We start from the raw sequence: 27051 nt of genomic DNA, 5'->3' as shown, positions 1-27051 counted from the left end.
CAGCATCGTCAGCAAAGTCAAGATCAGTGAATCTTTCTTCACCAACAGATGCCCCACAGCCACTGGACCCCATGACCCTGCCCAACACCCAGTCCATGCATGCATTAAACAGGATCAAGAACAAACCCCTGACGAACCTCAGAATCAACTGAGAAGAACACCAGTTCTGCCTCCACTGGACACAGCACTAACAGTACTGGTGTATACGCTGGCCATTACATCCAGCAACTTTGAGGGGATCCCACAAGGTCTCAGGATGTCCCACAAGGTCTCAGGATGTCCCACAGGGCAACTTAATGAACTGAGTCATACACTTTATGAAAATCAACAAAGGCTGTACGAATGATGATGAGCTCTATTTATTGTCATTTTACACGTTTAATTTAACCTTTAGAAAGGAAAATACCATGATAGCAACCCTTCCTTTTACTTTATGTAGTGCCTTTCTGTAAAGAATACCCTTTACAGAGTTAAGTGACATTGACCCCTTTACTCTGGGTGTAAAGTGTATGTGACAAAGTAAATACACCCCATGGATATAATTGACTTTCAAAGTAATTAAGATAGCCTAAACTATCATAATATGTAAGGTCAGTAGTGACACAGTTCACAGTTCATTGATTTACTATCAGTAGCATCCATCAGGGGACCTGATGGGGGACCAAAGACTTGGCTGCAGGCTGTGAACAATAAAATCGGCATATAGCCGATTTAGCACAACAGACAAACAGCATTTAGACAGCTGAGGAATATTTTCAAACAGATAGCACTCGCTTTAGTGATAAGTAGGCATTTCTTCACAGGGATTTTTGGCAAACTACAGTAAATAATCTGTCTAAATTGGCAACTGATTTTTTGGAGCCCAAGAAATAATAAAAACCCAAACATACGAGACTCCCATTGCTGAGCAAAGAGGTGAAAGCATTTTTCCCTTATATAGCAGTTTGTTGAATGATTATTTAGAGAATAAAGCTTGTTTTGCTGTGAAGCCAAAAGAATTAGCAAGGAAAAGGATGGCCTTGGGCGGCACGGTGTCGCAATGGGTAGCGCTGCTGCTTCGCAGTTAGGAGACCCAGGTTCGCTTCCCAGGTCTTCTCTGTGTGGAGTTTGCATGTTCCCCCCATGTCTGCATGGGTTTCCTCCGGGTACTCCAGTTTCCTTCCACAGTCCAAAGACATGCAGGTTAGGTGTATTGGCGATTCTAAATTGTCCCTAGTGTGTGCTTGGTGTTTGTGTGTGTGCGTGCCCTGCGGTGAGCTGGTACCCTTCCCAGGGTTTGTTTCCTGCCTTGCGCCCTGTGTTGGCTGGGATTGGCTCCAGCAGACTCCCGTGACCCTGTAGTTAGGATTTAGCGAGTTGGATAATGTATGGATAGAAGGATGGCCTTGTTTTTAAACGTTTCATAAAGCAAGGACATCTATTATTGTTTAAATTCTTCACAGAACGCACTCGATGTTGAGTAAAACATGGGACGGAGGGGTGGGCGGAAAAATATGATTCAGTTAAATCTTTTTTTATGATGTGTAAAGTATTGTTAGCACTTGTTTAATTGTTTTCAATAGTCAAAACAATCTCAGTTGTCCGATACGCATAACAAATGTAATTTGGTCTAAATTAGCCACCATAGTCAGAGGGGCGGTACAGCAGAGCACGCTTGATGGTCACCATGGTTACACCCTCACGTGGCTCAAGCTTACCCGCCCGCTGCCGAGTCCAGCCGCTCCAGCCACTTTTTTTATTGTCTTTTTTTCCACGTGGTCCCGCTGAGGTAGTTTGAAAGTGGAGAAAGCTGCAAACCGCTATTTTTGCGGAGAATCGCTACACGATGGCCGGCACAGTCCCTCTCGCTGGCTTTAAAGAACAGTTCGATACAATGAAGTCGGCAGTGCAAGGGATGCTGGGCGACCTGACAGCTTTTGTGGAAAGTAGGTTCGCAGACTTCGAGCGCGAGATCGCAAGTAAAGGCAAGGAGATCGAAGGACTCAAAGTGCGCCTGGAAATCTCCCAGTGCGAGCTGAAGGCAATGCACGAGTACCTGAGTTCCGTGGACGAAAAAAAGAAGACAAGTGTGGGTTTAGCTGAGGAAGAAGAGGAACAGGGGGAGAAGGATAACGGACAAGGGAAAGCGGCAAGCAGCTACACCACAGATCCTGTGGAGGAGGCGCCGAGGGTCCGTGCAGAGCTCCAGAAACAGCTGCGCATGTTGAGGGGCGAGGGTGCAGTAAAAGGTAAGCGCTGCTCACCACCTTGGGAATAGGAAATCGAAAGTAACGAAAAGCATGCGTCTCAGATTGGTTCGTAATATCAAATAAATGCCTAAAATAAGAATCATATGGTTGTAGGGGCGCAGTTTGTCAAAAGACCTGCTCGCGCACGTAGTCACATGAAGGTGCGTAAATAGAATGCTAAATGAATGCTGAATAAGCAAAAGAAAAACAGCTGCTCGATTTGCATAAAACATCAGCTGGGCGTGTAGCTTTCGGTTCTGCAGGTTAACTGAGTGTTGATTCATTCTTGATTTTGCGTACTGTGCCCTTAATGCTATTTAGGTGAATGGAGACTGTTTTGCGAATGTGTATTTAATCGGCCATTCCTGCCGTTTTATGCGAGTTAATATTGTTTGCCTATGTTATATGTAGCGTCTTTCACCGAAAAATATATAGATATGGTGGGTTTAGAAAGTGTACAGACTCCTTCTCTTTCTGTGCACTTTATTGTGACGTAGATTCAGTTTTATATGGATATATTTTTCAATTTCGGCCCATAAAATCTACCCCGAATAACCCAGAATGACAGAGAGGAGAGAGAGAGAGAGGTTGGGAGCATGCGCTGATCGCGCGTTGCCGCACCCACCACACGAGGAACAACCTGGATTACGATCCGAACGCTGCGGGTGACACCTCAGCACCACACTGGAACAGTGTGAGGTTTTTACGGTGGCTGGAGTGCCAATCCAGCGTATCTGCAGGTTAAGGACATTGCTCAAGAGCCCAACGGAATAGGCGTTTACGGGATTCGAAACGGGAAACTTCGATTGCCGGCGCAGATCACTAGCCTCGGAGTCACCACTTCGCCCATCCATAATGATAAAGTGAAAAAAAAAAATGTTTTCAGAAAGCTTAGCAAACTTATTATAAATTTTTAAAAATCTCTCTTTCATGGAAGTATTCTGACCCTAAATTCAGTACTTTGTAGAAACCCCGTTGGCCGCAATTCGAGCTTCAAGTCTTATGGTGTAAATCTCCACAAACTTTGTACACATCCCATTCCTCCTGGCAGATCCGTTAGACTGGATAAGAAGTGTCTGTAAACTGCCATCTCCAGGTTTCTCATAGATGTTCTGGGCCACTCAAGAGCAACCAGAGACTTGTTCAGAAGCTCCTCCACCATTATATTGGCTGTATGCCTTGGGTCATTGTTGTGCTGAAAGGTGAACCATAGCTCCAGTCTGGAGCAGATTTTCTTCAAGGACCTGTCTGTATTTGGCTACATTCATCCTTCCCTCAATTCTGAGCAGTCTCCCTGTCCCTACTGTTGATAAGAACCTCCATAACATGATGTTACCACCACCACCATGCTTCACCATACGGCGGGTATTAGTGAGATTATGAGGAGTGTCTGGTCTTCACTGGACATTGTTCTTGGAATTCAGTGCAAACAGTTCAATGTTCAATAAGGGGAGTCTTTCACCTTATGTTCTCCAAGTCCTTTATACCGTCATATGCCTTTTACTAAAGAGTGGCTTCCACTCTGCCATAAATGCCTAATTGGTGAGGTGCTGCTGTGGTGGCCATCCATCCAACAAGTTCTCTTATCTCAGCAGAGGACTTCTGAATGTCTATTAGGGACCATTGGGTTGTGGCTGCTCACCTCTCTGACGAAGACCCTTCTTGCCCAGTTTATTCGGTTTGGCCAAATGGTCAACTCTAGAAAGAGTCCTGGTGGTTCCAGACTTCTTCCATTTCACAATTATTGAAGCCATTGTGCTGAGAGGAATTCTCAAAGCTTCAGAAATGGATTTATCATTGTGCCCTGATCTGTACCTCACCACGATTTGACAGTGGAGGTCTACAGGGAGTTTCTTGAACTTCATGACTTTATTTTTTTGTGAATCATGAGTCATTATAATACATACACTTGTAATATGTACACTTGTTCATCTCTAAGCAAAGTCCATTCAATTAAGTTTGCCACAGGGGTCCCCAGTCAAGTTCTAGAAACATCTCAAGGATCATTAAAACAAACAGTATGGACATGGGCATGATTTGGAGTGTCACAGCAAAAGGTCTCGATAGTTATAAATGAGAGATTTCAAGTTGTGCATTTGATAAACTTGCACACTTGTGTGAAGGCATGTTTTCACTTTTTTTTTAAGTTATTGAGTGGAGATTAATGGGTAAACATGGCAAAATGTATCAATTTAAAACTAAATCTACAACACGATAAAGTGTGCAGAAGTCAAATGGTCTGAATACTTTCTGAATCCACTGTATTTGTCAAATTGGTTGACCATCTATGGCAGGCAGTTGTAACACTGGATATATTGTGCTCATGCCTTTCACAGGAAATGTATGTACAGTATAGTTTGAATTGTCAGAATTCAAAATTGCACAAACAATATCAGTAATCCCTTAATGACTAAAGAAAGGTGAGGGGCCATACCCTGTAACATCTGTGGACCTCAACATATTGTATAACATTCTAAAACCTGCTTAATCTAATTCGAGGACATAAATGGATGAAGCCTATCCTAGTAGCATCCTGCACAAGAGAAGAGTAATCCTTGAACAGGTCCATCTCAAGATCCACACTCACTCAAAGGCTAAAATAAAATTGATAATTCACCCACCCCACACTTTGGAGATGTGGTCCGCAGACACAGAGTGAGTGTGCAAGTAAAACAATCCATGGATTTATTAGTCGGGTGCCAAATTCCAATCCAGGACTCTGGTTCCATGAGACACCAGTGCTATTCAGTGTGACACGGTACTGCCTGCTTTTATAAAACTTGGGTCCCGAGTGTCACCCTCTAGTGGCCCTCGGAGTCATTACTTTCTCATATACGAAGTCCAAAGATTCGATGTCGAGATTTTGACGAATCTCGACGTTTTAGACCTCCTTGAATTTCTCGTATACAAAGTATAGGGAAAATATTGGACTCCTCCAAAAATTCCATTTAGAGATTTTGATGAATCTCCATGTTTTAGACCTCCCTGAGTCCAAAAATACCATTTCTGGAATTATTTCTGCCTGACTCTGTGTGTGTGTGTGTGTGTGTGTGTGTACACAAGATAAACTGAGTAGGCTTTCACTTGGGTCAACCAAATTTTGCATACAATTATTAGGTACAAACGTAGACTTCTATCAACGTTTGGGCTATTTCCGATAACCAGAAGTGGTACTTCACCTTTTATTCATGCAGCTGCAGAGCCCAATTTATTCAACTTTACTTTTATAATACATGTTAAATATGTTATTAATATGATTTGATTTGGTGTTGATGGCTCTTTAATGTACATAATATAAAAATATAATCCTTGTCTTACGGTTTACTCTTCAAATATCCATCCCCATATCCGAGTATATGAGAAAGTCGAGGGTAGACCACTCCCGTTTTTTTTTTCTCTTTCTCATTATTTCAGTGACAAGAACATTGTAAGACTGGAGCAAAGTAAAATCTAAAAGGAAAAGAAACAGACAAGTACACTGCCTGCCTTTAAAGCTAATGGTGAAAAGCCCATGTTGCCTTTGCCAAGGCCTGCTATTAGTTGGTGATGAGCTGATCTTTTATTTGAGAATGTTAATGTATTTCAGTTATGACAGTCTGAAAGAAAACTGATTACTCTGACATTCATAGCTGTATGATTATCGTCTTATATAAAATGCTATGGTGGCTGTTCATTTGTCTGCCCAGGATTTTAAATCACCTTTAGCTCGCAAACCATTTGACCTGTTGACCTGAAATTTGGTACACATACACTACGCGATGTCTTCTATCTGCTTTCGGGGTTGATGATTGACCTCCAAGGTTATTCCTCTTTTTACTTTATTGTAGAATCAACTCTCGGCATTAGGGCGGGCGTGCGGCACATGCGTACAGGCACCGTTCTCATTCCCTACCACCTTCGCCGTCACTTCCCCTACCTCTTCATATCTTAAGTCATTCTTGGGGCAGATTGAAGACTTAAGTGCCAGCTTAAGTGAAAAATTAAAGAAAATGTTTTAAGTAATTGCAACACAAAAGCTGACTTAATCAGTTTTAATGCGTAAAGATGCAGACGAAAGAAGAGAAGAAGCGGGCCACTAGGGTGGATAAAAGAAGAGCCGCTCAGGAAGTCGCAAGCGCATCAACCTCTGAGTAAACGAATGATAAACGTACAGCGAAAGAGTAGGAAAACTAGGAATGCTCAAGTCAAGTGTATCCACTACACGTTATTGTGAAGTATGCCGTTACTGGTATAAAATATTGCACTGTGTGCTTCTAAAACTAAACTAATTTGTAAAGGGTAAAAATGTTTAATGACAAGAAGTAAAAAAAATCCTGTGCAGTGGATATAACAAGTCAGCACACCCCTGCCAGAATTGCAGTTTGCATAATAAAAAATGAAGCCAAGATAAATCCTGTCAGAACTTATTCCACCTTTATTGCAAAATTACAATCTATACAAAGAAGGTGAAAACAAATCAAATCATAGACTGTAACTTAGTCTCTGCTCATTTCAGTTATCAGTCTATAGTGCTGCTGTTTAAATATAAAAAAAAAAGAGTGCATACGTTAATGTGCACGCTCTACAATAAATACAATAAGTACATAACATAATGTTGAAATATTATGTGATTTTTACAAAATATGAATGACAATATACACTTATCTTAAAATAAAAATCATAAATGCGATCATCAGATACAACACAGTGTGGATCAATCATTGGTATCAACCCTGAATTTTGGTTTTATCTCTATTTCAGTTTGTTCACAACAGCAACATTTATTTCTATAGCACATTTTCATTCAAATAATGTAGCTCAAAGTGCTTTACAGGATGAAGAAAGAGGAAAAAAAAGACACAATATAAATTAGGCAATACAGTGGTACCTTGAGATACGAGTTTAATTCGTTCCGTGACCGAGCTCGTAAGTCAAAATGCTCGTATCTCAGATCAATTTTCCCCATTGAAATGAATTGAAATGAGATTAATTCGTCCCAGCCCCCAAAAAACCACCCCAGTTTTTTGTTAAATGTTTTCAACATAAGAAAAATGTATTTATAATGAACAAATATTGTATACAAAACAAAATAAAACCTAATACATAAAAGAGAATCTCAAGAAGTAAACAGATGTTGGTGAGGCTGATTAGCGTATTGTAATGTTTTTTTCTTTCACTTTTGCTTAACTTAATTTTCTTCTTCACTAGTTTTTTTTTTCTTGTTTGCCACTCTTTCCTCACTTTCATTCTCAAGGTGTTTCAATAGAAACCTATCCAAGGAGTTTTGTTTAGTCCTCCCCTTTAGAATGTTTCTGAAATTAGTTAGGCAAGTGTCATTAAATAGCGCCGCTGCACTATCAGTTGCAACTTTTTCAAGGCGTTTCTTTTCTCTAAAGGTCGAAACTTTTTCCCACATTGTAAACACTTCCTTTATCTCACTTTATGAGGTAACCTCCTCCGCCTCTGCCTCCTCCGTGATACCGATCTCCAGCAAAACCTCTGTATGTTTCCGCTTCTGTAGTTCCGTCAACTTCTCTCTCGTCAGTTCCTCGGAATGTGTGGCGACAAGCTCTTTGATGGCTCGTATTTCGAGTTTTGGCTCGTAACACAAGGCAAAAAATCGACCTAGTGACGGCTCGTATATCAAAAAACTCGTACGTTGGAGCACTCGTATGTCAAGGTACTACTGTACTAATTAACGTAGAATAAAAGTAAGGTGAGATAGCCAGGGAGGACAGAAAAAACAAAAAAACAACTTCAGATATCTGGAGAAGAAAAAAAAAAAAACAAAATCTGCAGGGGCTCCATTTCAGTTTCCATTTCAGTATTACAGTATGTCCTGTTGTTGGTGGGTGGCATGGTGGCACAGTGGTAGCACTGCTGCCTCTCAGTTAGAAGACCTGGGTTTGCCTTCCAGGTCCTCCCTAAGTGGAGTTTGCATGTTCTCCCTGTGTCTGCATGGGTTTCCTCCCACAGTCCTAAGACATGCAGGTTTGGTGCATTGGCAATCCTAAATTGTCCCTAGTGTGTGAGCAGACCCCCGTGACCCTGTGTTAGGATATAGCGGGTTGTACGATGACTGACTGACTGTTGTTGGTAGTGGACCTTTAAAGGTCTTGGTATCCCCCTCTCTACATGACTATAAACAAGTTAACTTGTGCTGCCTGATCTGAGTCAGGGTGACAGAGGATTTAGATTTGTGGTTAAATGACTAACACCCTCGTGACAGTGGCATCCAATACCCACTCTGCCCATTATGTCATTATTAGGAGTAAATCAGACTTGACAACAGGTCATTACAGGAGTGCGCTGCCCACTGCCTCCATCTAGCTAAGGTTATGTAAATCAAGACTACAACTAAAAATCTCTGGAAAAGTCGTCACGACATGGCCTTTAAGGCTACATCTGAAAGGTTTCACCTGCCATTTTAGAGGAATTCCATTTTTTTTTTTTTTTTAATTTTGATTTGATATACTATATTAATCCCCAAGGGCAAATTGTTTTTTCACAAGACTTTTGGGGGTCATAGTGCAGGGTCAGCCATTGTACAGCGCCCATGGAGCAATTGTCACGTTAAAGGCCTTGTTTAAGAGCCCAATGATGTAGGATCCCTTCTTACAGTAGCAAGACTTGAACCGGCAACCTTCCAGGTGCCAGCACAAATCCTTGGCCTCAGAGCAACCACAGCAGTTTGGTCATTAAATATTTGCTTTCTCTGCTTATTTTGAAAAATAAAATAAACTAATCACTTCCAAACAACCCATCATATTAAACAATTCAGTCTAATTTTTGGTTGAGACTAAAACTATTAAGTTTTCAGTGTAAAATATGTCTATCTTTTCTGTTTAGAGGTTTTAATTGCATTCTCACATGTTTTTTTTTTTTTCTCCTGCTTGCCCAGACTCAGATAAGACGAAGTCTCAAGGATCAAACTCCCACCTCACAGCTGAAATTCCTGAGAAGATACAAAGGGTGACTCACAATGGTACACCAGATGTAAGTTTGGAGCGTCCAGAGCAGCATGCCAGGGGCATTTATAGAGGTGCCAAAGCTGACGATTCTCTGCCAAGTGAGTCTGGAACAAAGTCAGAATTGGTTACTGTTTATCTAGACAAGGAATACAAGCGTGTTGAAGATAAAGCCCCCAAACCACACTTTTTGTTAGAAATGCAGGCATTGTCTGAAAGTCCCTCCACTGTTGCTCCTTTTATGGAAAATATGTTAGGGACCTGCAGTGAGAAGAAATTTCAACCTAAAGACGAGCTGTTGGAAAAATCAAAACTGGAGAATACAAACCTGCAGGAACCACTTAGCAAAGGGAACAGAAGTAAGCAGCGAAGCGATAGTGAAGAAAGGAAATTTGAATGTCAAGAGTGCAGGAAGAGATTCAAAACTTCAGAAATACTGAAGAGGCACAAGCTGTCTCACACTGGAGAGAAACCGTTCCACTGTGACAAATGCAATGGTCGCTTTACCCGGCTGAGCCACCTTAAGAAACACCAGACAGCGCACATCAATGGGAAAATGCTTAGCTGTTTTCAGTGTGGGAAGTGGTTAAAGACCCCTGAAACCCTGAGGAAACACCAAAAGATACACATGGAAGAGAAGTCAAGTGTAAAGCCGCAGCCTGAAAGTGAGGTGCCTTCTGTCAGTGAGTCCACACCAAAAAATCCTGACCCTCAAGAGTGGCCAACCAGTGGTGTGTCCTCTGAGGTTGCTGATGCCGAGATATCCAGTCCCCCAGAAGAAAAGCCAGTTCTACCTGTAGAGAAACCACATGAGCGCATGGACTGTGAGGAGACGGGCATGTTGAAGCAAGGCCGTAAAAAGAGTCATAAGGTTGAGAGGCAATTCCTCTGTTCCCATTGTGGGAAACATTTCAGATATCTGTATGCTCTTAAAAGACATGACTTAGTTCACACGGGAAAGAAGCCATTTCCCTGCCCGGAGTGTGGGAGAGGATTTCGTTGTAATTCAGACCTTAAACGGCATCAGAAGACCCACATCGGACAAAAGCCTTACACCTGCCCCAACTGCTCTAAAACCTTTCTTAAGATGTCTCACTTGCAAGAGCATCTGCTGACTCACAAAAGTGAGACGGAATGAAGAGTTATGTTTTGTACTCTTTACATGTTACATGAGAAAACCCTGTTGGCAGGAGAAGAGCTGCTTTCTGAAGACCACCTCTTAGAACCCAAGGATCTGGTTTCAACCCTTACAGAGGTAGACACTATTTCGGAAGCTAGAGAAATGTGAAGATCTTTTAGCTGTTCTTTTTATATCTGTGGCACTGTGCATGTTCTGCAACAAAACAATCCATGCCAGAGTACGGTTTTCACCCCCAAGAAACTAAATGCATAATCTGGACAGCAAACTAGAGCTCAACACTTTCGATTTAGATCAACCAACCTGAAATCGCAAGTCTAAATCCCATAGTGGTGTGACACCATGAGTTCAAAGGGTTTGGTTTTACATAGCAATCCATCCTGTGTTCCTCAAGCCAACTTTTTACCAGTTGCCTGACCAAGTCTGACTAACCAACCAGTTTTCCAGCTCTTCTATCTAGACATTCACGTCCAAAATATACATTTATTTAATCCCAAGTGCCTTGGTACTGTACATGTGAACCTCTAAAAAAAGTCCTAATGAAGGTCTAAATTCCATGATGATGTGACACCGTGAGTGTAAAACTTTTGGTTTTGCATAGCTACCCATCATGTGTTCCTCAAGGTATCTTATTTTCCAGTTGTTTGACCCAGCATGACTAACCAGACTGATATGTGGCTCCTTGGTGGAAGTCCATGTCCACAATTTAACTTCATTTAATCCTAAGTGCCTGAGTAGTACACAAATGAACCTCTAAAATCCCATGGGGTTGTGACACAGTGAGTGTAAAAGATTTGGTTTTACACACTCAGCTATCTTGTGTCCTTCGAGCCAACTTATTTTCCACCTGACTGACTCAGCATAATTAATCAGTCAGTTTTCTGGCCTTTGAGTGGAAGTTCATTCCACAATTTATTTCCATTTACTGCCATGTGCCTTGGTACAGTTCACACGAACCTCTAAAAACCTCCAGGTAACTAGCTGATGATTTCCTATTGTTTGTATTTAATTTGTTTTGAACCCATGACTGTTTTTTACAATTAGGTATTGTAGCTGGCTTTCACACAATGACATGCCTTCTGTATGCAACCAAAGATTGGAAATGTTGAATTTTTTTTTTCCTTACTTTTATAAGAAGCTCCACTGGGAAGCCCAGAGTAATGGTGGGTAGACTTGGATGAGACTGGCTGTAGGTTTGTATCTCATCTAGTTGTGCCGCCAGTGGATGGTTACCTAATTCATCTCCTTCTTCATCAGTTCCTGCATTATAAGATGAGAGTGACATGATCATGCAGAATTGTTTTTGAAATTACAGTCCAAGATATGATCTAAAGAGACAAAAAAAAAACACCCCAAAAAAAAACTGTGGGACTCCACAAAAAGATCCACCTTTGTCAATATTTGCTAGAAGATAAAACTAAAAATCTTGGAGTCAGAGGCCTGAAGGGAGCCAGATTGGCTGGACCTGAAAACTGCACCATTGTGGTCCTGTAGGTCTCATTTTTGGCTTAAAGCATGAGGCCAAACCATAAAACACAAAAATTCAAAGGATATGTATATTATTCAAAATGGCTTTTACCTTGAATTGCAACCTACCATGAAACCAACACTTACAGGAACATTTTGTTGGAGAATTTAACCCAGTATGAGTGCGAGACACAAAACCCAAGCCACCTCTAAAGGAGTTTTCAGAATTACTACTGTCTAAAGTAGTGGCCACTTTATTCAGATCAATACGGTTTGTTTCCTCAGTGTGAGTGTAAAATAAATGACCATGTGGTGTTTTATTAAGTTTGCATTAATTTACTAAACTAGTTATACTGGTTATTTTTGTTCCTGTGTAAATCGTTCTTAATCCCAATTTAGCATGTTTAACTGGTACCCTGGTGAGTCACTTATGCTTTGTGATTGTTAAAAAAGTAACTGTCATTTAGAAGAAATGAAAATTTCTGGGACAAAAGGTTCCCAGCGCTATTTCATAGCTTTGTTTTGTTTTATCCTGCATGTAGACTCATAAATCTGTTTCTGCAAAGAATAAAACAGTGAAGGTGCTCAAACATAATACTGTAGCCTTTTGGGGGCCTTGCTTATGCGTTAGCTGTGAAGTCGGTGCCGCCACTGTGATTTCACGGGTGCCTTACCCATGATAATGATGTCAAACAGACTAGCAGTAGCTGCACACTCACACTCTTGTGTCTGAAGTCGTCTGCGTTACATGTTAACTAATAAAAGCTATTTTTGGAATTTTATATGTTGCAGTTTTTTAAAAGTATATATTTTTTGTACATTTTTTTAAATAAAATGCTTTAAGATAATGCTTGTTTGGTATTCTGTTTCAGCATTTGTTGCCTTTTAAAACATAAAGCTTGGCAGCATTAAACTGGCCTGGCATAAGTTAGCGTGGATGTATAGACTGGCGTCTTGTCTTGGATTATGTTGTGTTCAAGTGCCCTCAGACTATCTAAAGCTCCAACTTCTGACATTTCACCTTCTCACTTCAGTGTGTTCATATGAGTTTCTGGTCAAACTGTTTAGAGAAACAAAAGGTTGCTGTTGATTTGTTACTTCTTCTTCTTCTTCTTTCAGCTGCTCCCGTTATGGGTTGCCACAGCGGATCATCATCTTCCATATCTTCTCTTTTTTGTCATCTTGTTCTGTCACACCCATCACCTGCATGTCCTCTCTCACCACATCCATAAACCTCCTCTTAGGCCTTCCTCTTTTCCTCTTCCCTGGCAGCTGTATCCTTAGCATCCTTCTCCCAGTATACTCCTCATCACTCCTCTGCACATGTCCAAACCAACGCAAGCTCTCCTCTCTGATTTTGTCTCCCAATCATCCAACCTGAGTTGACCCTCTAATGTCCTCATTTCTAATCCTATCGAGCCTGGTCACACCCAGTGCAAATCTTAGCATCTTTAACTCTGCCACCTCCAGGTCTGTCTCCTGCTTTCTGGTCAGTGCCACCATCTCCAACCCATATAACACAGCTGGTCTCACTACCGTTCTGTAGACCTTCCCTTTAACTCTTGCTGGTACCCATCTGCCACAAATTACTCCTGACACTCTTCTCCACCCACTCCACCCTGCCTGCACTCTCTTTTTCACCTCTCTTCCACAGTCCCCATTACTCTGTACTGTTAATCCCAAGTAATTAAACTCCTCCACCTTTGCCAACTCTACTCCTCACCATTCCACTGACCTCCCTCTCATTCACACACATGTATTCTGTCTTGTTCCTACTGACCTTCATTCCTTTCCTCTCATGTCTTCACCTCTCCAGGGTCTCCTCAACCTGCTCCCTACTCTCACTACAGATCACAATGTCATCAGCAAACATGATTTGTTACTTAATGTGCAAAAAAGGCAATTCAAAATGAAGTAAGTGTATTAAATGTGCATTGTTTCACTTCAAATGTGATTTGACCAAAAAATTCCATTTCTGTTTGACCAAGTTATATCGTTTATTTTACCCAACTGACTAAAGTGAAAGATCGGCCTTGTGTCACATTTCCGGACAATTCATGTAGCTTTGTTTTTTGCAAATTGTCCTACATGTATGTCCCAGTTTGTGGGGCAGTCATTTAAAATTTCCAACTCGGATTTACCTTCTGTCTGAGAGCACATAAATACCAGTCTTGCACCAGTGCTACCAGAGATGGCCCCAGCCAACCTTTCTTGGAGTAAGCAGCTTGCATTGCTAACAGAATAAAGCCCATGTTGGAAATAAATTTACGTTGACTCATTTTCAAACAAACTTTATTTTTCCAGTTATGCAGGTAAATCCAAGATGAGCACTCCTATTACGTATTAGTCAGCACTGGTTTCTGCACTCTAGCCCAGGGTTTTTCTGAGAACAGAGTCATGGAGACCAACCTTGGCAGGAGTCGAGAAAACCTACAGATCTTCTGATGTTGATGTAGGGTCCTTTGAGATATAAATGTGTTATTTTTTATGATGCTTTCTTTCATAAGGATTTTGAAGTACAGTCACTCCTTTTCAAGACTAACCGTGGTGCCACATTTTTTCCTTTGGGGTGAAATGGTGTTTCAGTCAAAACTAAATAAATTAATAAATACGCATACAGATATATGTGATGCGCAATGTGATAAATAAATAAATGTACAGCAAACAAATCATGAAACTTTATGCTTGCATCTCATTGTGTTTATTTATTTATTTATTGTCACATTTCACAATACACTTTATTCTTTTGGATATTTATTTAATTTTCTGCAAACTTTTTTTCCATTTTGATCTAAATTAGTGGAATACTTGACGATGGTGTGAACTTTATTTTGCCACTGTTTGAAACAGAGCATTTCAATTTCTGACCAATACACACATAAACAGAAGCATTGTGAAATATGAAAAGAAATTAACAAAATTAAATGTGTGTATGAATATATTTTGGCTGCTTATTTCTTATTGTATTTATTTAAACTAGGAGCTTTGTCCCCTGCTCGCTTCGCTCTCCAACCCCAGGGCCTGCGCTACACGCTACATGCTAGCCTTTTTGCGGTTCTGCTGCTCACATGTGGGGATGTGGTTATACAATTTAAACAGATTTTTATTTTCATGGGAATTATTACATATGCATAATAGAGCTATTTTACATTTGGGCGAGTAATGAACCATATTAAAACAAAACTTAATAATTTGAAACTAAACTATGTTTCATGTTGCATTAGAGTTATTTGATATATGATTTTGTTCTGCTTGGCTTTGAAATTAACTTGCAAATACTTTTTAATCTTATACTTTTACTGTAAAACTTCAGTAGAAACAATTTTTTTCAATTACATTTTGGTCAATATTGCATTGAATTGTGATTCTATGTTTGGACCAGTGGCGTAGCGAGGGGGGTGCCGAGGGGGCCATGGCCCCGGGCGGCGTATCAAAAGGGGCGGCGGCAATCACCATGATATTTAAATTTAAAAAAATATATGTATATTTGAAACTGCAAATCGCGCCCGCACTGATTCAAGCCAAGCAGACAGCGCGGGTGCGTAAAGGGTGGCAGGTGAAGCAGGTGGTGCAATAGAAATTTTCTCAGACGTTTTTACAGCGCATTGTAGAGTCAATCTACGACAGTATCTAGTGACGATAAAACCTACCTAAGTGAATTTTCAATAGACAGAGTATCTGCTGAAATTCGAGAAAGATTCCAACAGTTGCAAAATCTAGCGCAAAAATATGATTTTTTAAGACCTGAAGTGATATTGAGCAGGGACGAGCTTAACTTAGACCAAGCTTCTCAAGACATTAATAAAGAAGAATTTCTACTTGAGCGCGTACGTCTACAAGCTTTTGTAGCTGCAACAGACCCAGACTGTAAAAAAGAACTCATTAGGTCCGGCTCTCTGAGTTTATTAAAATATATTATTGAGTCCAAACTTGAAGATGGTTTACCAAATATTGTCATAATTTTGAGAATTTTTTTAACATCTGCCATCAGTAATGCTAGTTGCGAGAGAAGCTTCTCTAAGCTCAAATTAATCAAAAATTATCTCAGATCAACTATGTCCACGTTAAGGCTAACAAATTTAGCTATTCTGGCAATTGAACATGACATACATATTGATATTGACAATTGTATAAAAGATTTTGCTATTAAAAAAATACGAAAAGTAAATTTTTAATCAATAAAAAAATTTAATGCAGCCTTTTTTATTTTGTCTATTTTTTTTAAGCATAACTAAATAGAGGGGCGGCAAATTTCCGGTCGGCCCCAGGCGACGAAAGCCCACGCTACGCCACTGGTTTGGACTTTCATTGTGACAACGCAACGCCCGTGATTGAATTTCGTTTCTTTCTCTCTATTAAATTAAATGACTTTTTCGAATATTTGGCTCAGATGTGTTAATTGTCTTTGCAAAAGCTGTTTTAACGGGAAACTGTTAACGTTTTAAATAAATGGCATATCAAGATCTCCTTTGTTGTCTAATGTTATCCGAGGAAGATGTATTACGTTACCTTTCTTGGATAGAAAGACGGGACAGTGTTAACGGTTGTAGATATTCTTTGTGATATTGTAAGTTGATGTTTTCATCTTCCGCACGATCACCACCAACTGTTTCAGCGTACTCTATTGATACACATTTAACCAATTTGCCGTGTAACCGATCAACATTTTTGCCATTAATTCGTTTGTCTTCATCGTTTCTTGGTGCTAGAATTGCCCGTGTACTCATTTCTTCTGTTGATAACCCTTCGTGATGAAATTCTTCAATAAGATTTGGACATAATACGTCTTCTTTAATTGGGAACTTAAAGTGAGGAAAAGGTTAAAATTTATAAGAGATGAGAGAGCAAGAACTGTGTCTGACAAAAGCATTCACACGAATGAAAGGTGAGAGTACAGTGTGCGTGGTTGAATTTGGTTGAAAGGATGGTGTGACTTGAAAACATCTCATGGCCAAAGTCTCATCTAGCTGGACTTGAAAAAATCTCTTGAATAAGTCTCGTCTCGTCCCATGATTTTTTTTATATAATAGAGAGATATTTCAAAGACACTGCACACAACATAAAATAAAAGTCGTCACTTTCGCTTGTCAATGTTGAGGGGGCAGGTTGTAGGAAGTGCTGCGTTTTGATCGATCAACTATTGTTAGAGCAAATATTAAAACTTTGACCATCAAGTGTCACATTTACTTCAGACCCTTCAACTGCACACTCCTAATGGTGAATTCGGAGTTTCCTGAATTAAAGTAGCTGCTTTGTTCAGTAATTCTGAACAACTTTTTTCTTGCACTCGTATAAGATGTGCAGTGAAAACTTTGAACGTGCCTGTCAGCCTCAGGGTTCCCAACTCTGCAGACATTTCACCAATCAAAAAAACAGTACTTGTTAGAATTCACCCTCTCACCCTTGATTGTAGTAAACGACAGTTTTCATATCCGGGCTTATTTCATCCTGCATGTGGTTTCATTGAAATAAATAAAGGAAGAAATAATTAATTAAATAAATACATAAAGACATACAGTAAGCAACAACATATATTGTCAGTCAGTCATTGTCCAATCCGCTATGTCCTAACACAGGGTCACAGGGGTCTGCTTGAGCCAATCCCAGCCAGCACAGGGCGCAAGGCAGGAACAAATCCACGGGGAGGGCGCCAGCCCACCACAGGACACACACACACGCACAACAGCACACACTAGGGACAATTTAGAATCGCCAATGCACCTAACCAGCATGTCTTTGGACTGTGGGAGGAAACCAGAACACCCATGCAGACACGGGGAGAACATGAAAAACATGCGAACCCAGGTCTCCTTACTGCGAGGCAGCAAGTGTGCCACCGTGCCAGCCACAACATATATATATTTCATGACAATTATTTTTAACCTAATTTTGTTTTGTTATTATTTTGTGTCACATTTGGACTGGCGCCCTGTTCAGAGGTTGTTCCTGCTTTGTGCTCATTGCTTTCTGGGTTAGACTCCAGCACCATCCAACCCTGCCCAGGATTAAAAAGGTTAGAAAAATTACATTTCACAATATATTTTACTTATGGACATATTTATTTTTTTCCAAAATACTCCTCCATAATGACTCACTGCTTTGACTATAAATAAAGACAGTAAGAGCGCGCTTCTAAATTGGGATCCTTGACAGTGTTGCATACTTTATTGCATACTTTACAGATCGTTTCAACTTCTGACCAATCAGAGTGTTTTTTTTTTTTTGTTTTTCGGCACACTTTAAAACCCCTGAGTAGACTTTTTGTCGGTGCAGTTTTTCTTCCATATTAAATGGTTATGCCATCCGTCAGTAAGTGAGCCTTTATTCTACATGACAAGTCGTTAAACAATTCAGACAGGATAATTAATAGATGCAAAAGAAATCATAGTACATGTTAAATGATAAATTCCACGAAGAAAGTTGAACTATATAGTATACGGGTGTGGGTAGCACGATTGACAAACAGTACTGTATACACGTTGTAATTCATTTTATGTGGCGGACCGGTGAAATGCTGCCGTATATTTTTGCTATCCAAGTATTTTACTTGTTTCTTCTTTAATATGATCGTGGTGTCTTTGACTAATTTAATCTGTTGAATTCTACCAAAACGGTCAATTCCATGAAGATAAAAGTATTGTATACAGTAGTTGTGGTCAGGGCCCAGTTGAGCGTAGTGGTTGGATGTGGCGAAGTCATGAAAGGAGGTGTGGTTATCAACGAGACGCTTGCCGGCTGTCATGGTTACGGCTCTGCGCTTCCTTCCTGTTAAGACGCCGCGAGGCTCGATAACAGGAACAGGAAGACCGCAGGTGTTTTGTATCCGTTCACACATAGTGACCGGCTGATCGTTCTCGTGCTGCTGACAGAATTGGCAGCGACTTGAAAGAGTTTTTCCCGAACCTGGCTTCACCTGCAGCATAAAGAAAAGATGAACGATTTGCTTTCAGCGAACGCATTCAAAGAGCAGTTCGCGTCGTTGAGGGTGGCAGTGGATGCGGTGCTCTGCGAGTTTGCCGACTTTGTAGACAAGAGGTTTACCCACCTACAAATTGAAATGTCCGGTAAGGAAAAAGAAATCGAATATCTCAAGCGGCGTCTGAGAATCTACCAGAAGGAACTGAGCTACGTACAGGCGTACGGTAGCGGTGCGGGTCGGGATAAACAACAGCAGACCCCGGAGCGATTGTGTGCGCCTCCGGGGGCGGAAACGGCGATGGAGGACGCAGCCAACCTCGAGCCGGCTATACAAGCTGCAAAGCACCCTGAAGGCGAGTCGTGGAGTGGCAGTCGCAACTGGTCACCGAGCAGACCCAGCAAAGGAGGACAGACCAAGAGACCGGCGCAGCAGAACGAGCCGGGAGAGACAGCGTGTAAGAGAGAGGACCTGACGATACGAGTACTCGTAGTGGGCGGCGACGAAGGCTTTGAAGGTTAGCACTCATGTTTACATGCATTTCTGAACAGTGGGAGAGTCAAGTTCACTGCCGATCCCACATTCAGCATTTCTTTAACGAATAAGATCACAAACGGACACCATGAATGATTTGGGGCGTTGCGAGAGTGTAGAGAGAGAGAGTAACGGTTGTACATTGATAGTGGACCATTAGTGAATATAAAATATGAAAACTGAACAGAAAACCTGAGAAATCTCCCCGAATCTACAAGCTTATTTATTTCACTCATCTCTATTCATATACCTTTAACGGATGTGGAACAGTCATCTTAAAATTCAGGATCTAAATGTAAACATGCATTTACAGAGTTGTCACTAGTGATGAACCCATCATTTTTAGATTATGAGAATAATAAAAGAAAAGAACTCATTAATGTGAGTGCATTTAACAGTAGTCCTGCACTGATGACCAAATCCTCCTCATGAATGTGGGCACAGGGTTCCTCAAAAATGAGGGCCCCCACACTCAATCGACATTGCTAGACTGTACACTAGCTTCCTGTGATTTGTCCATCGTGCAAGTGATTTGATGATCTTACGTTTCACTAAAGATATCTGATTTGACAAATATATTAAAACAGTTATGAAATATATTAGTGTTAACAGGAACTAGACTAGAATATAAGAACAGATCATTCAGCCCAACAGACCTCAGCAGTCCTGTCCACTTAATTCTTCTAAGAAAACTTTAAGACATATTTTAAAACTCCCTAACGTCCTACTATCTATCACACTACTTGATTGCTTATTGCAAGTGTCTGCGGATCTCAGTTTAAAGAAAAACACCCTAATGTTTGTGCAGAATTTACCCTTAACAAGTTTCCAACTGTGTCTCCTTGTTCTTGATGACCTCATTTTAAAATAACAATCACATGATTTTTAACACTTCAACCATGTCTCCTGTATATCCATCATTGCTTAAACTGTAAAGGCTCAGCTCATATTTCCTCATAACTCATCCCCTGTAGCCCTGGTATCAGCCTAGTTGCTCTTTTCTGGACTTTTTCTAGCGCTGTTATGTCTTAGACCAAAGCTGCACACAGTACTCCAGATGTGGCCCCACCAGTGCATTGTAAAGCTTCAGCAGAACAGCAACATTTATTTATATTGCACATTTTCATACAAATAATGTAGCTCAAAATGCTTTACTTGATGAAGAAAGAGAAAAGAGACAAAGTAAGAATTAAAATCGGAGAACACTAATTAACCTAGAATAAAAGTAAGGTCTGATGGCCAGGGAGGACAGAAAAAACAAACAAAACTCCAGATGGCTCGAGAAAAAATAAAATCTGCAGGGGTCCCAGGCCATGAGACCGCCCAGCCCCCTCTAGGCATTCTACATAACATAAATGATCAGTCCTTATTGTATTCAAGGTTCTCATGGAAGGACTTGATGACGACGGTCACGTGGACTTGTGGCCTTTAATCCATCAATGTAGGGACATCACAGTGCTTTGATTAGCTGGTGGTGGTGCAGTTCGCCACCACAGAAAACCGGAAAAAGAACAGAAGAGAGAGTAGGGGTTAGTACGGATTTTGGAGCCACCATGAATCATAATGATAATTAATTGAATATGCAGAGCATTAGGATTCAATTAAAATGAAGTTATGAGAAGGCCATGTTAAAGTAATGTGTTTTTAGCACATTAGAACCTCCTTTGACTTGTACTCTACACATCAAGGTGTTCTATAACCTGACATTCTGTTTGTCTTCTTAATGGCGTTTGAGCCATGTCGGGTGGTTGATAGGGTCGAGTCCACAATGACTCCTAAATTCTTCTTATAAGGTGTACTTTTGATTTTCAGAACTCCCATTGTGTCTTCAAACCTATCATTTTTACTTCCTATGTGTAATACTTTACATTTACTGATATTAACTTTCATTTGCCACAAATCTGCCCAAGTCTGTATGCTTTCCAAGTTCTTCTGTAATGATTCAACAGATTCCAGATTATCCGACAATCCACCTAGTTTAGTATCCTCTCCAAACTAAACCAGCTTGTTACTTGTATTGCTACCCAAATCATTTATATATGTTAAAAATAGCAGTGGCCTTAACGCAGACCCGCAACTAATAACATTGGCCAATTCTGATAAGGTTCCTCACACCATCACCTTCTGCTTCCTATGTCTGAGCCATTTCTGCACCCATCCACAAACACCACCCTGAACTCCCACTTCAGGGCACCATGTGGCACCTTATCAAATGCTTTCTGGAAGTCATGACAAATAATATCATAAGCTCCACTTTGATCGTATCCTTTTGTTGCCTCCTCATAGAATTCCAGCATGTTGGTAAAACACGGCCTCCCTCTTCTGAACCCAAGCTGACTGTTCAGAATTACTCCTGTCCTTTCTGGGTGTTGCTTAATCTTACCCTTAATAATTCCTTCCATTAATTTTCCTGTGATGCACATTAAGTTTACTGGCCTACAGTTGGTTGGATCTGCCTAGTCTCCCTTTTATATAATTTTCAGCCTTTTGGAATTTTTCCAGTGTACAGTGACTTTGTAAAATTATGTGTCAAGGGTTTATATACTGTATGTACACTCTGGTCTCCTTAAGAATTTGAGGATAAATATTATCTGGTCCTGGTGATTTGTTTGATTTCAGCCTTCAGATTTAATCTAAGCGGTACAGTGGAACCTCGGTTCTCGAACGTCTCGGAACACGTAAAAATCGATTTACGACCAAAAAGTTCGCCAAACTTTTGCATCTGTTCACGACCACACACTCGGTATATGAACAAGCCATTTTCACTTTCGGTTTGTGCGCGCCAATGATTTCCGCACGTGTTCTGTCTCTCCCTGTGCAGCGAGCGAGCGAGAGACACACTTACACACACACGAGAGAGATACACGCAGACACGTGCGCAAGCGAGACACACACACACACACACACGAGAGAGATACACGCAGACACGCACGCATGCGAGACACACTTACACACAAGATAGAGAGAGACACACACACACACACAGGCAAGCGAGAGAGAGAGAGAGAGAGAGAGATGGCAGGACGCATAAGAATGCACCAGGCTTGTTTTTAAAGAGACAGATCCGAGCGTTGTTTTAACCTCGTTGTATTTATTGAAGACTATTTTCTATTGGATTTTAACCTCCACTTCACTTCTGTTTACAGCGATCGATCGGTTCATAGCGTGCATTGTTGTTACTTTTCTTGGTATTAAATATCCGTATTAAATTACGGATTTTTCAAATGTTCATTTTTTTCCCTGTGCTTAAAACTCATTAAAAAAAGTGTTTTTAACGAGCGGTTCATAGCGCTATAGCGCAAACTCTTGCAGTGTTAGTTTTCTGTGTTGTTCAAGGTTTTCTCAGTGTTATTCAATGTTTTTACATTTAGTTTACTATTACGCTGTGAATTCTATAGTATAATTAACTATATTTGTGCTTAAAAATCTTTAAAAAAAATATATTTACATACTGTTTGTATGGTCTGGAACGGATTAATTGTATTTACATACAATCCTATGGGGGAAATTACTGCGGTTCACGACCAAATTGGTTTGCGACCAGAGTTTTGGAACGACTTATGGCCGTGAACCGAGGTTCCACTGTACTTCTCGCTCTACAGTTTCTAAATTACGCTGTACTTATACCCTGTATGCCCTTATTTTAAATATTTCAGTTAAGCTTTTTCTCAGTTTGAAAATTAAACCATTTTTGCAAGCATTGTTAACCTGCACATGTCTACATTTCTTTCGCACAGATAGAGAAGCTGCTTCTCTCTTTGAAACGAAAGCATCGAACTCGTCGGAGATTTTCAACCAGGATATCACCGTACCAGTAGGGAGGATCTCGAAGCAGACATATTTTAAGGGAGATCGGATCAGTCTGGTGCACTCTTCAGTCGAGAATACAAAGTCCCACCACCCACAAGGAGAGGGTGCAGACCAGCAACTTGGCTGTGATAAAACAGAAGTCAGTGAACAGAAGTCTGGCCAAGTCAAACAGGAGAGCTATGGATCAGACTGTGTGATTTCACACTTTATGCCACAGACTCCTGATTCTGGGTTTGCCCCTGAAAACATCTCCCTTAATGACAGAGGAAAAGAAATTAGGCCAGGGTCCATCCACAGGAGCCTTGTTCATACCGGAAAGGAGCGACAGCCTAGAAAGGAAGGTGCAGATGTAGCACTGAATGAAAATAGGCTCAACAGCAGAAAGAAGCAGTTTTGTAGTTTTGGAAATGGCAATGATTTTATACAGAAATCTGAGGCAAGAACTCACACAGGGAAAAAGAACTTTCAGTGCTCGGAATGTGGGAAGAAATTCAGAACCTCGTCCATTCTAAAAAACCACCAAAGAATCCATACAGGTGAGAAGCCGTTTGTGTGTGGAGAGTGTAATAGCGCCTTTAACCAGTTAGCCCACCTCAAAAGACACCAGAGGATCCACACGGGAGAGAAGCCGTACAGCTGCACCGTGTGCAAAAGCACGTTCAATCAGTTTGCTCACCTGAAGACACACCAACGGATCCACACAGGGGAGCGGCCTTACAGCTGCTCTGAATGTGGAAAGGCCTTTAGTCAGCTGAACATCCTCCAAAGACACAGACGAATTCACACAGGAGAGAAACCTTACAGCTGCCCCCACTGCAGCAGCACCTTCAAGCAGCTGTCCCACCTGAAGCGACATATGCAGATCCACTCTGGAGAGAAACCGTATGCGTGTGAAAAATGTGGCAAAACCTTCAGCCAGCTATCCATTCGTCAACGGCACTACCTAATTCACTCAGAGGTACCTGAGCGGTGGACATTGTGAAAAGATGGCTCACTTAAAACCCTACACAAGCAAACTCTGCAGGAATTTGTCCAGAGAGAGATGTGCAGAAAGTGGTTCGTTTGAGATGTGCCTTTAAACTGTAGCATAACATTTCATGTTGTCTTATTCGTCTCAGGTGCCAGACTCCTCTTTTCATTTACGGTTCTTTATAAATGTCTTCTGTGTTGGTGTTTCAGCCCAGAGGGCTGCCTGTTTTCTTTTGGGTGTAGCTTCATACAACACATACAAATGAACAGCTGATCCTAGGGTAAATCCTACTTGGCCTCCACAAATGGGCACACCATATGCACTTTTCTAGTGAACACCTTCCCAAAATGGTTCACATACATAGAATGATCCAGGAAGCACTTGGCACATTTGCAGGTTTGGTTATAGTAGGAGGTAAGAAATGAACTGGCAGCCTTGTGGCATCTTAACAATGAAGAACCATCTGCCCTACCTTAAAGGATACGTCTGGTATTTTTCAAGTCAAAATTATTTCTTTATGAGTATTTTATATATTAATTCTAAATTGAAGCATCTATATTATATAAATATAAAATGTTAATGTATGTCAGTCTGTCATGCGATTACTCGCAAAATAATGGAGGTAGAACCTTGATCTTGGTCTCATTAAAAGCTTATGGCGTGATGTTCTGGAAGTTTATTGTAATTAAAGGACACTCCCCATAAGCCCAGCTGTTGATGATCATCCGGGACATGGTACATATGTGTTCAAAATTCATAATAAAGTAAAAGTTATTTATGTTTGTAAACAACGAGTTTACTGTTGTTTATATCTAGCCTCCATAGCATTTAATTTTAGAACCGTAGGTCTGCATGTTTCACTAGTATTTTATAAATTTTAAAAAACAGCAGGGCATTCGCCCTGCCTGGGGTTTGTTTCCTGCCTTGCACCCTGTGTTGGCAGTGATTAGCTTCAGCAGACCCCCGTGACCCTGCGTTAGGATATAGCGGGTTGGATAATGGATGGGTGGAAAAATGGCCTGTTCTTACATTTCATAATGGAACTTATGGGTACTGGGATCCCATTGTGGGAAAAAAAGTCTTACAACTTGCCGAATAAGATGTTAATGGTATTGATCTGTGTCTTGATTACATACATATTGAAAAAAATGCATCTGTCTTTTTAAGAAGTGACAAAAGCAAAACGTTCAGATTCAGCCATTTTAAAAGGAACCCGGCTGTGTGCTTCATTTCGCCGTTCATCTTTCAGTCTCTGGGGTGTGTCACTTCAGAAAGTCATCGGCAAGCTCCATTATTGACATTATGTTGATGTGAAGATGTGAATTGCTACCTCTGTTATATTCACAATAGTAACTGAAAAATGTCACACATACGATTGCTTGTATTCTTTCGTTATTCCATGAAGATGTTTTCTCCTGCTGCTGGATTGATAATGCACACATGTACTCCTGCCAGAGAGCATAATAAACTGGCATGTAGCGTCCTATCAAGTGGCAAAAACAGATCAGATGTTATAAGCATACACATCGGTCTTTCTAACCTGCTTACCTAGGTCAGAGTTGTGGGGTGCTGGAGCGCATTACAGAAAGCATTGGGCACAAGGCAGGAATAATCCCTGGACAGGGCATCACTCCATCATTGGGTGAACACACACACACTTGAGCTACTTCAGCAATGCCAATTCCCCTAATTTTAATCAAGCTGAGGTTTAGTAAATACAGTACATTTGTTTTAGCATATACGCAGAGCTGTAACACAGAACAGTTACTGTATTTCCTGCTTCACATTGGTAGGGTAGGCATGGAGTTTGCTTGCTTCTGCCATGAATTGATTAGCATCAGTGTCACTGAATTAACACACTCAAAAACATTGTGCTCAGGCCTTTTACTACCACATCTTCAGCAAGAGCAACACATCATGCATTATAAAAATTAAATAATTGGTCTGTGGCGCATGCCTGCACTTTTACGTTTTTTCGGCTCCTGCATGCACCTCTCTCACTACAAAAATATGTGCGTGTGTGTGTGGAGCAGTCAGTTCAATCGCAGCCACGGGAGTTGCTGTGAATTCTGCAGAAGATGAACAAACTTTTACAAGTTGCACTTGGCGAGATGGTGCATGCATGCACCTCACTTCTCATTCAACCCAAGCAGCTCAGCTTTGAGGTGCTGTACCTGCACGTTGTACATTTACACATCGAGCTACCATAACTTTCCCTGTGGCAGATTCCAGCCTGTTCCGCTCAATTTGTGCCACAGCTGCACTCAACTCGTACAAGATACGGCCTGTCCCGGCAAAACTTAGCTGACACCTCTGCAGGCTCACCAATATAGTAAAACTGCTAGGGAGGTTTCGGGTTATTTTTTTGTCTCGAAGACCACACGCAGCTAGTAGATATATAAAATAATTTTATATTGTACGTAGCGTTCTGTATCAAACTATAATAATATCTTTCTGAAACTATAATGGTACCAGATGCATCGGTTCGGATCGCTTTCTGAATATTTGCACCACAATAGCCACTTTATGGAGGAAACAAAATCTTTTATTTGATGTGCTACGATGGGAACTCTTGCTAATAAGGTATAACTAGAGGGACATTCTCTGCGGTGGGCTGGCGCCCTGCCTGGGGTTTGTTTCCTGCCTTGCGCCCTGTGTTGACTGGGATTGGCTCCAGCAGACCCCCGTGACCCTGTAGTTAGGATATAGCAGGTTGGATAATGGATGGATAGAGGGTCATTCTTTCGTTTGCTCGTTTGTCCTATTAAATTACATTAGGAAAATAAAACGTATGTGCGCCTCGCAGTCAGGAGACCCAGGTTCACTTCCCGGGTCCTCCCTGCGTGGAGTTTGCATGTTCTCCCCATGTGTGCGTGGGTTTCCTCCGGGTGCTCCGGTTTCCTCCCACAGTCCAAAGACATGCAGGTTAGGTGGATTGGTGATTCTAAATTGGCCCTAGTGTGTGCTTGGTGTGTGGGTGTGTTTGTGTGTGTCCTGCGGTGGATTGGCACCCTGCCCGGGATTGGTTCCTGCCTTGTGCC

The 27051-nt window shown here is 41.1% G+C and overlaps 2 protein-coding genes across 2 annotated transcripts; both read left to right on the top strand.

Moving 5' to 3' along the window:
* The first annotated feature begins 1722 nt into the window (after window positions 1-1722).
* On the top strand, window positions 1723-11661 carry LOC120536721 (zinc finger protein 184-like). The gene is made up of 2 exons (XM_039765181.1): window positions 1723-2228; window positions 9109-11661. The coding sequence occupies exons 1-2, from the start codon at window positions 1826-1828 to the stop codon at window positions 10311-10313; spliced, it is 1608 nt and encodes a 535-aa protein (XP_039621115.1). The 5' UTR covers window positions 1723-1825; the 3' UTR covers window positions 10314-11661.
* A 6893-nt stretch (window positions 11662-18554) lies between these two features.
* On the top strand, window positions 18555-24797 carry LOC120536723 (zinc finger protein 271-like). Its single transcript, XM_039765184.1, has 2 exons — window positions 18555-19213; window positions 22968-24797. The coding sequence occupies exons 1-2, from the start codon at window positions 18712-18714 to the stop codon at window positions 24020-24022; spliced, it is 1557 nt and encodes a 518-aa protein (XP_039621118.1). The 5' UTR covers window positions 18555-18711; the 3' UTR covers window positions 24023-24797.
* Window positions 24798-27051: the final 2254 nt, after the last annotated feature.

The sequence above is a fragment of the Polypterus senegalus genome, chromosome 10 (assembly GCF_016835505.1).
Source record: "Polypterus senegalus isolate Bchr_013 chromosome 10, ASM1683550v1, whole genome shotgun sequence".
NCBI lineage: Eukaryota > Metazoa > Chordata > Cladistia > Polypteriformes > Polypteridae > Polypterus > Polypterus senegalus.
Note: the sequence above shows the minus strand (reverse complement) of the source record. Positions and strands in the feature narration are given on the sequence as shown.

Coding starts and splice junctions, on each gene's coding strand:
- LOC120536721 (XM_039765181.1), top strand. CDS start 1,826: ATGGCCGGCACAGTCCCTCTCGCTGGCTTTAAAGAACAGTTCGATACA. Junction 2,229..9,108: donor GGGCGAGGGTGCAGTAAAAG/GTAAGCGCTGCT, acceptor CTGCTTGCCCAG/ACTCAGATAAGACGAAGTCT.
- LOC120536723 (XM_039765184.1), top strand. CDS start 18,712: ATGAACGATTTGCTTTCAGCGAACGCATTCAAAGAGCAGTTCGCGTCG. Junction 19,214..22,967: donor CGGCGACGAAGGCTTTGAAG/GTTAGCACTCAT, acceptor TCTTTCGCACAG/ATAGAGAAGCTGCTTCTCTC.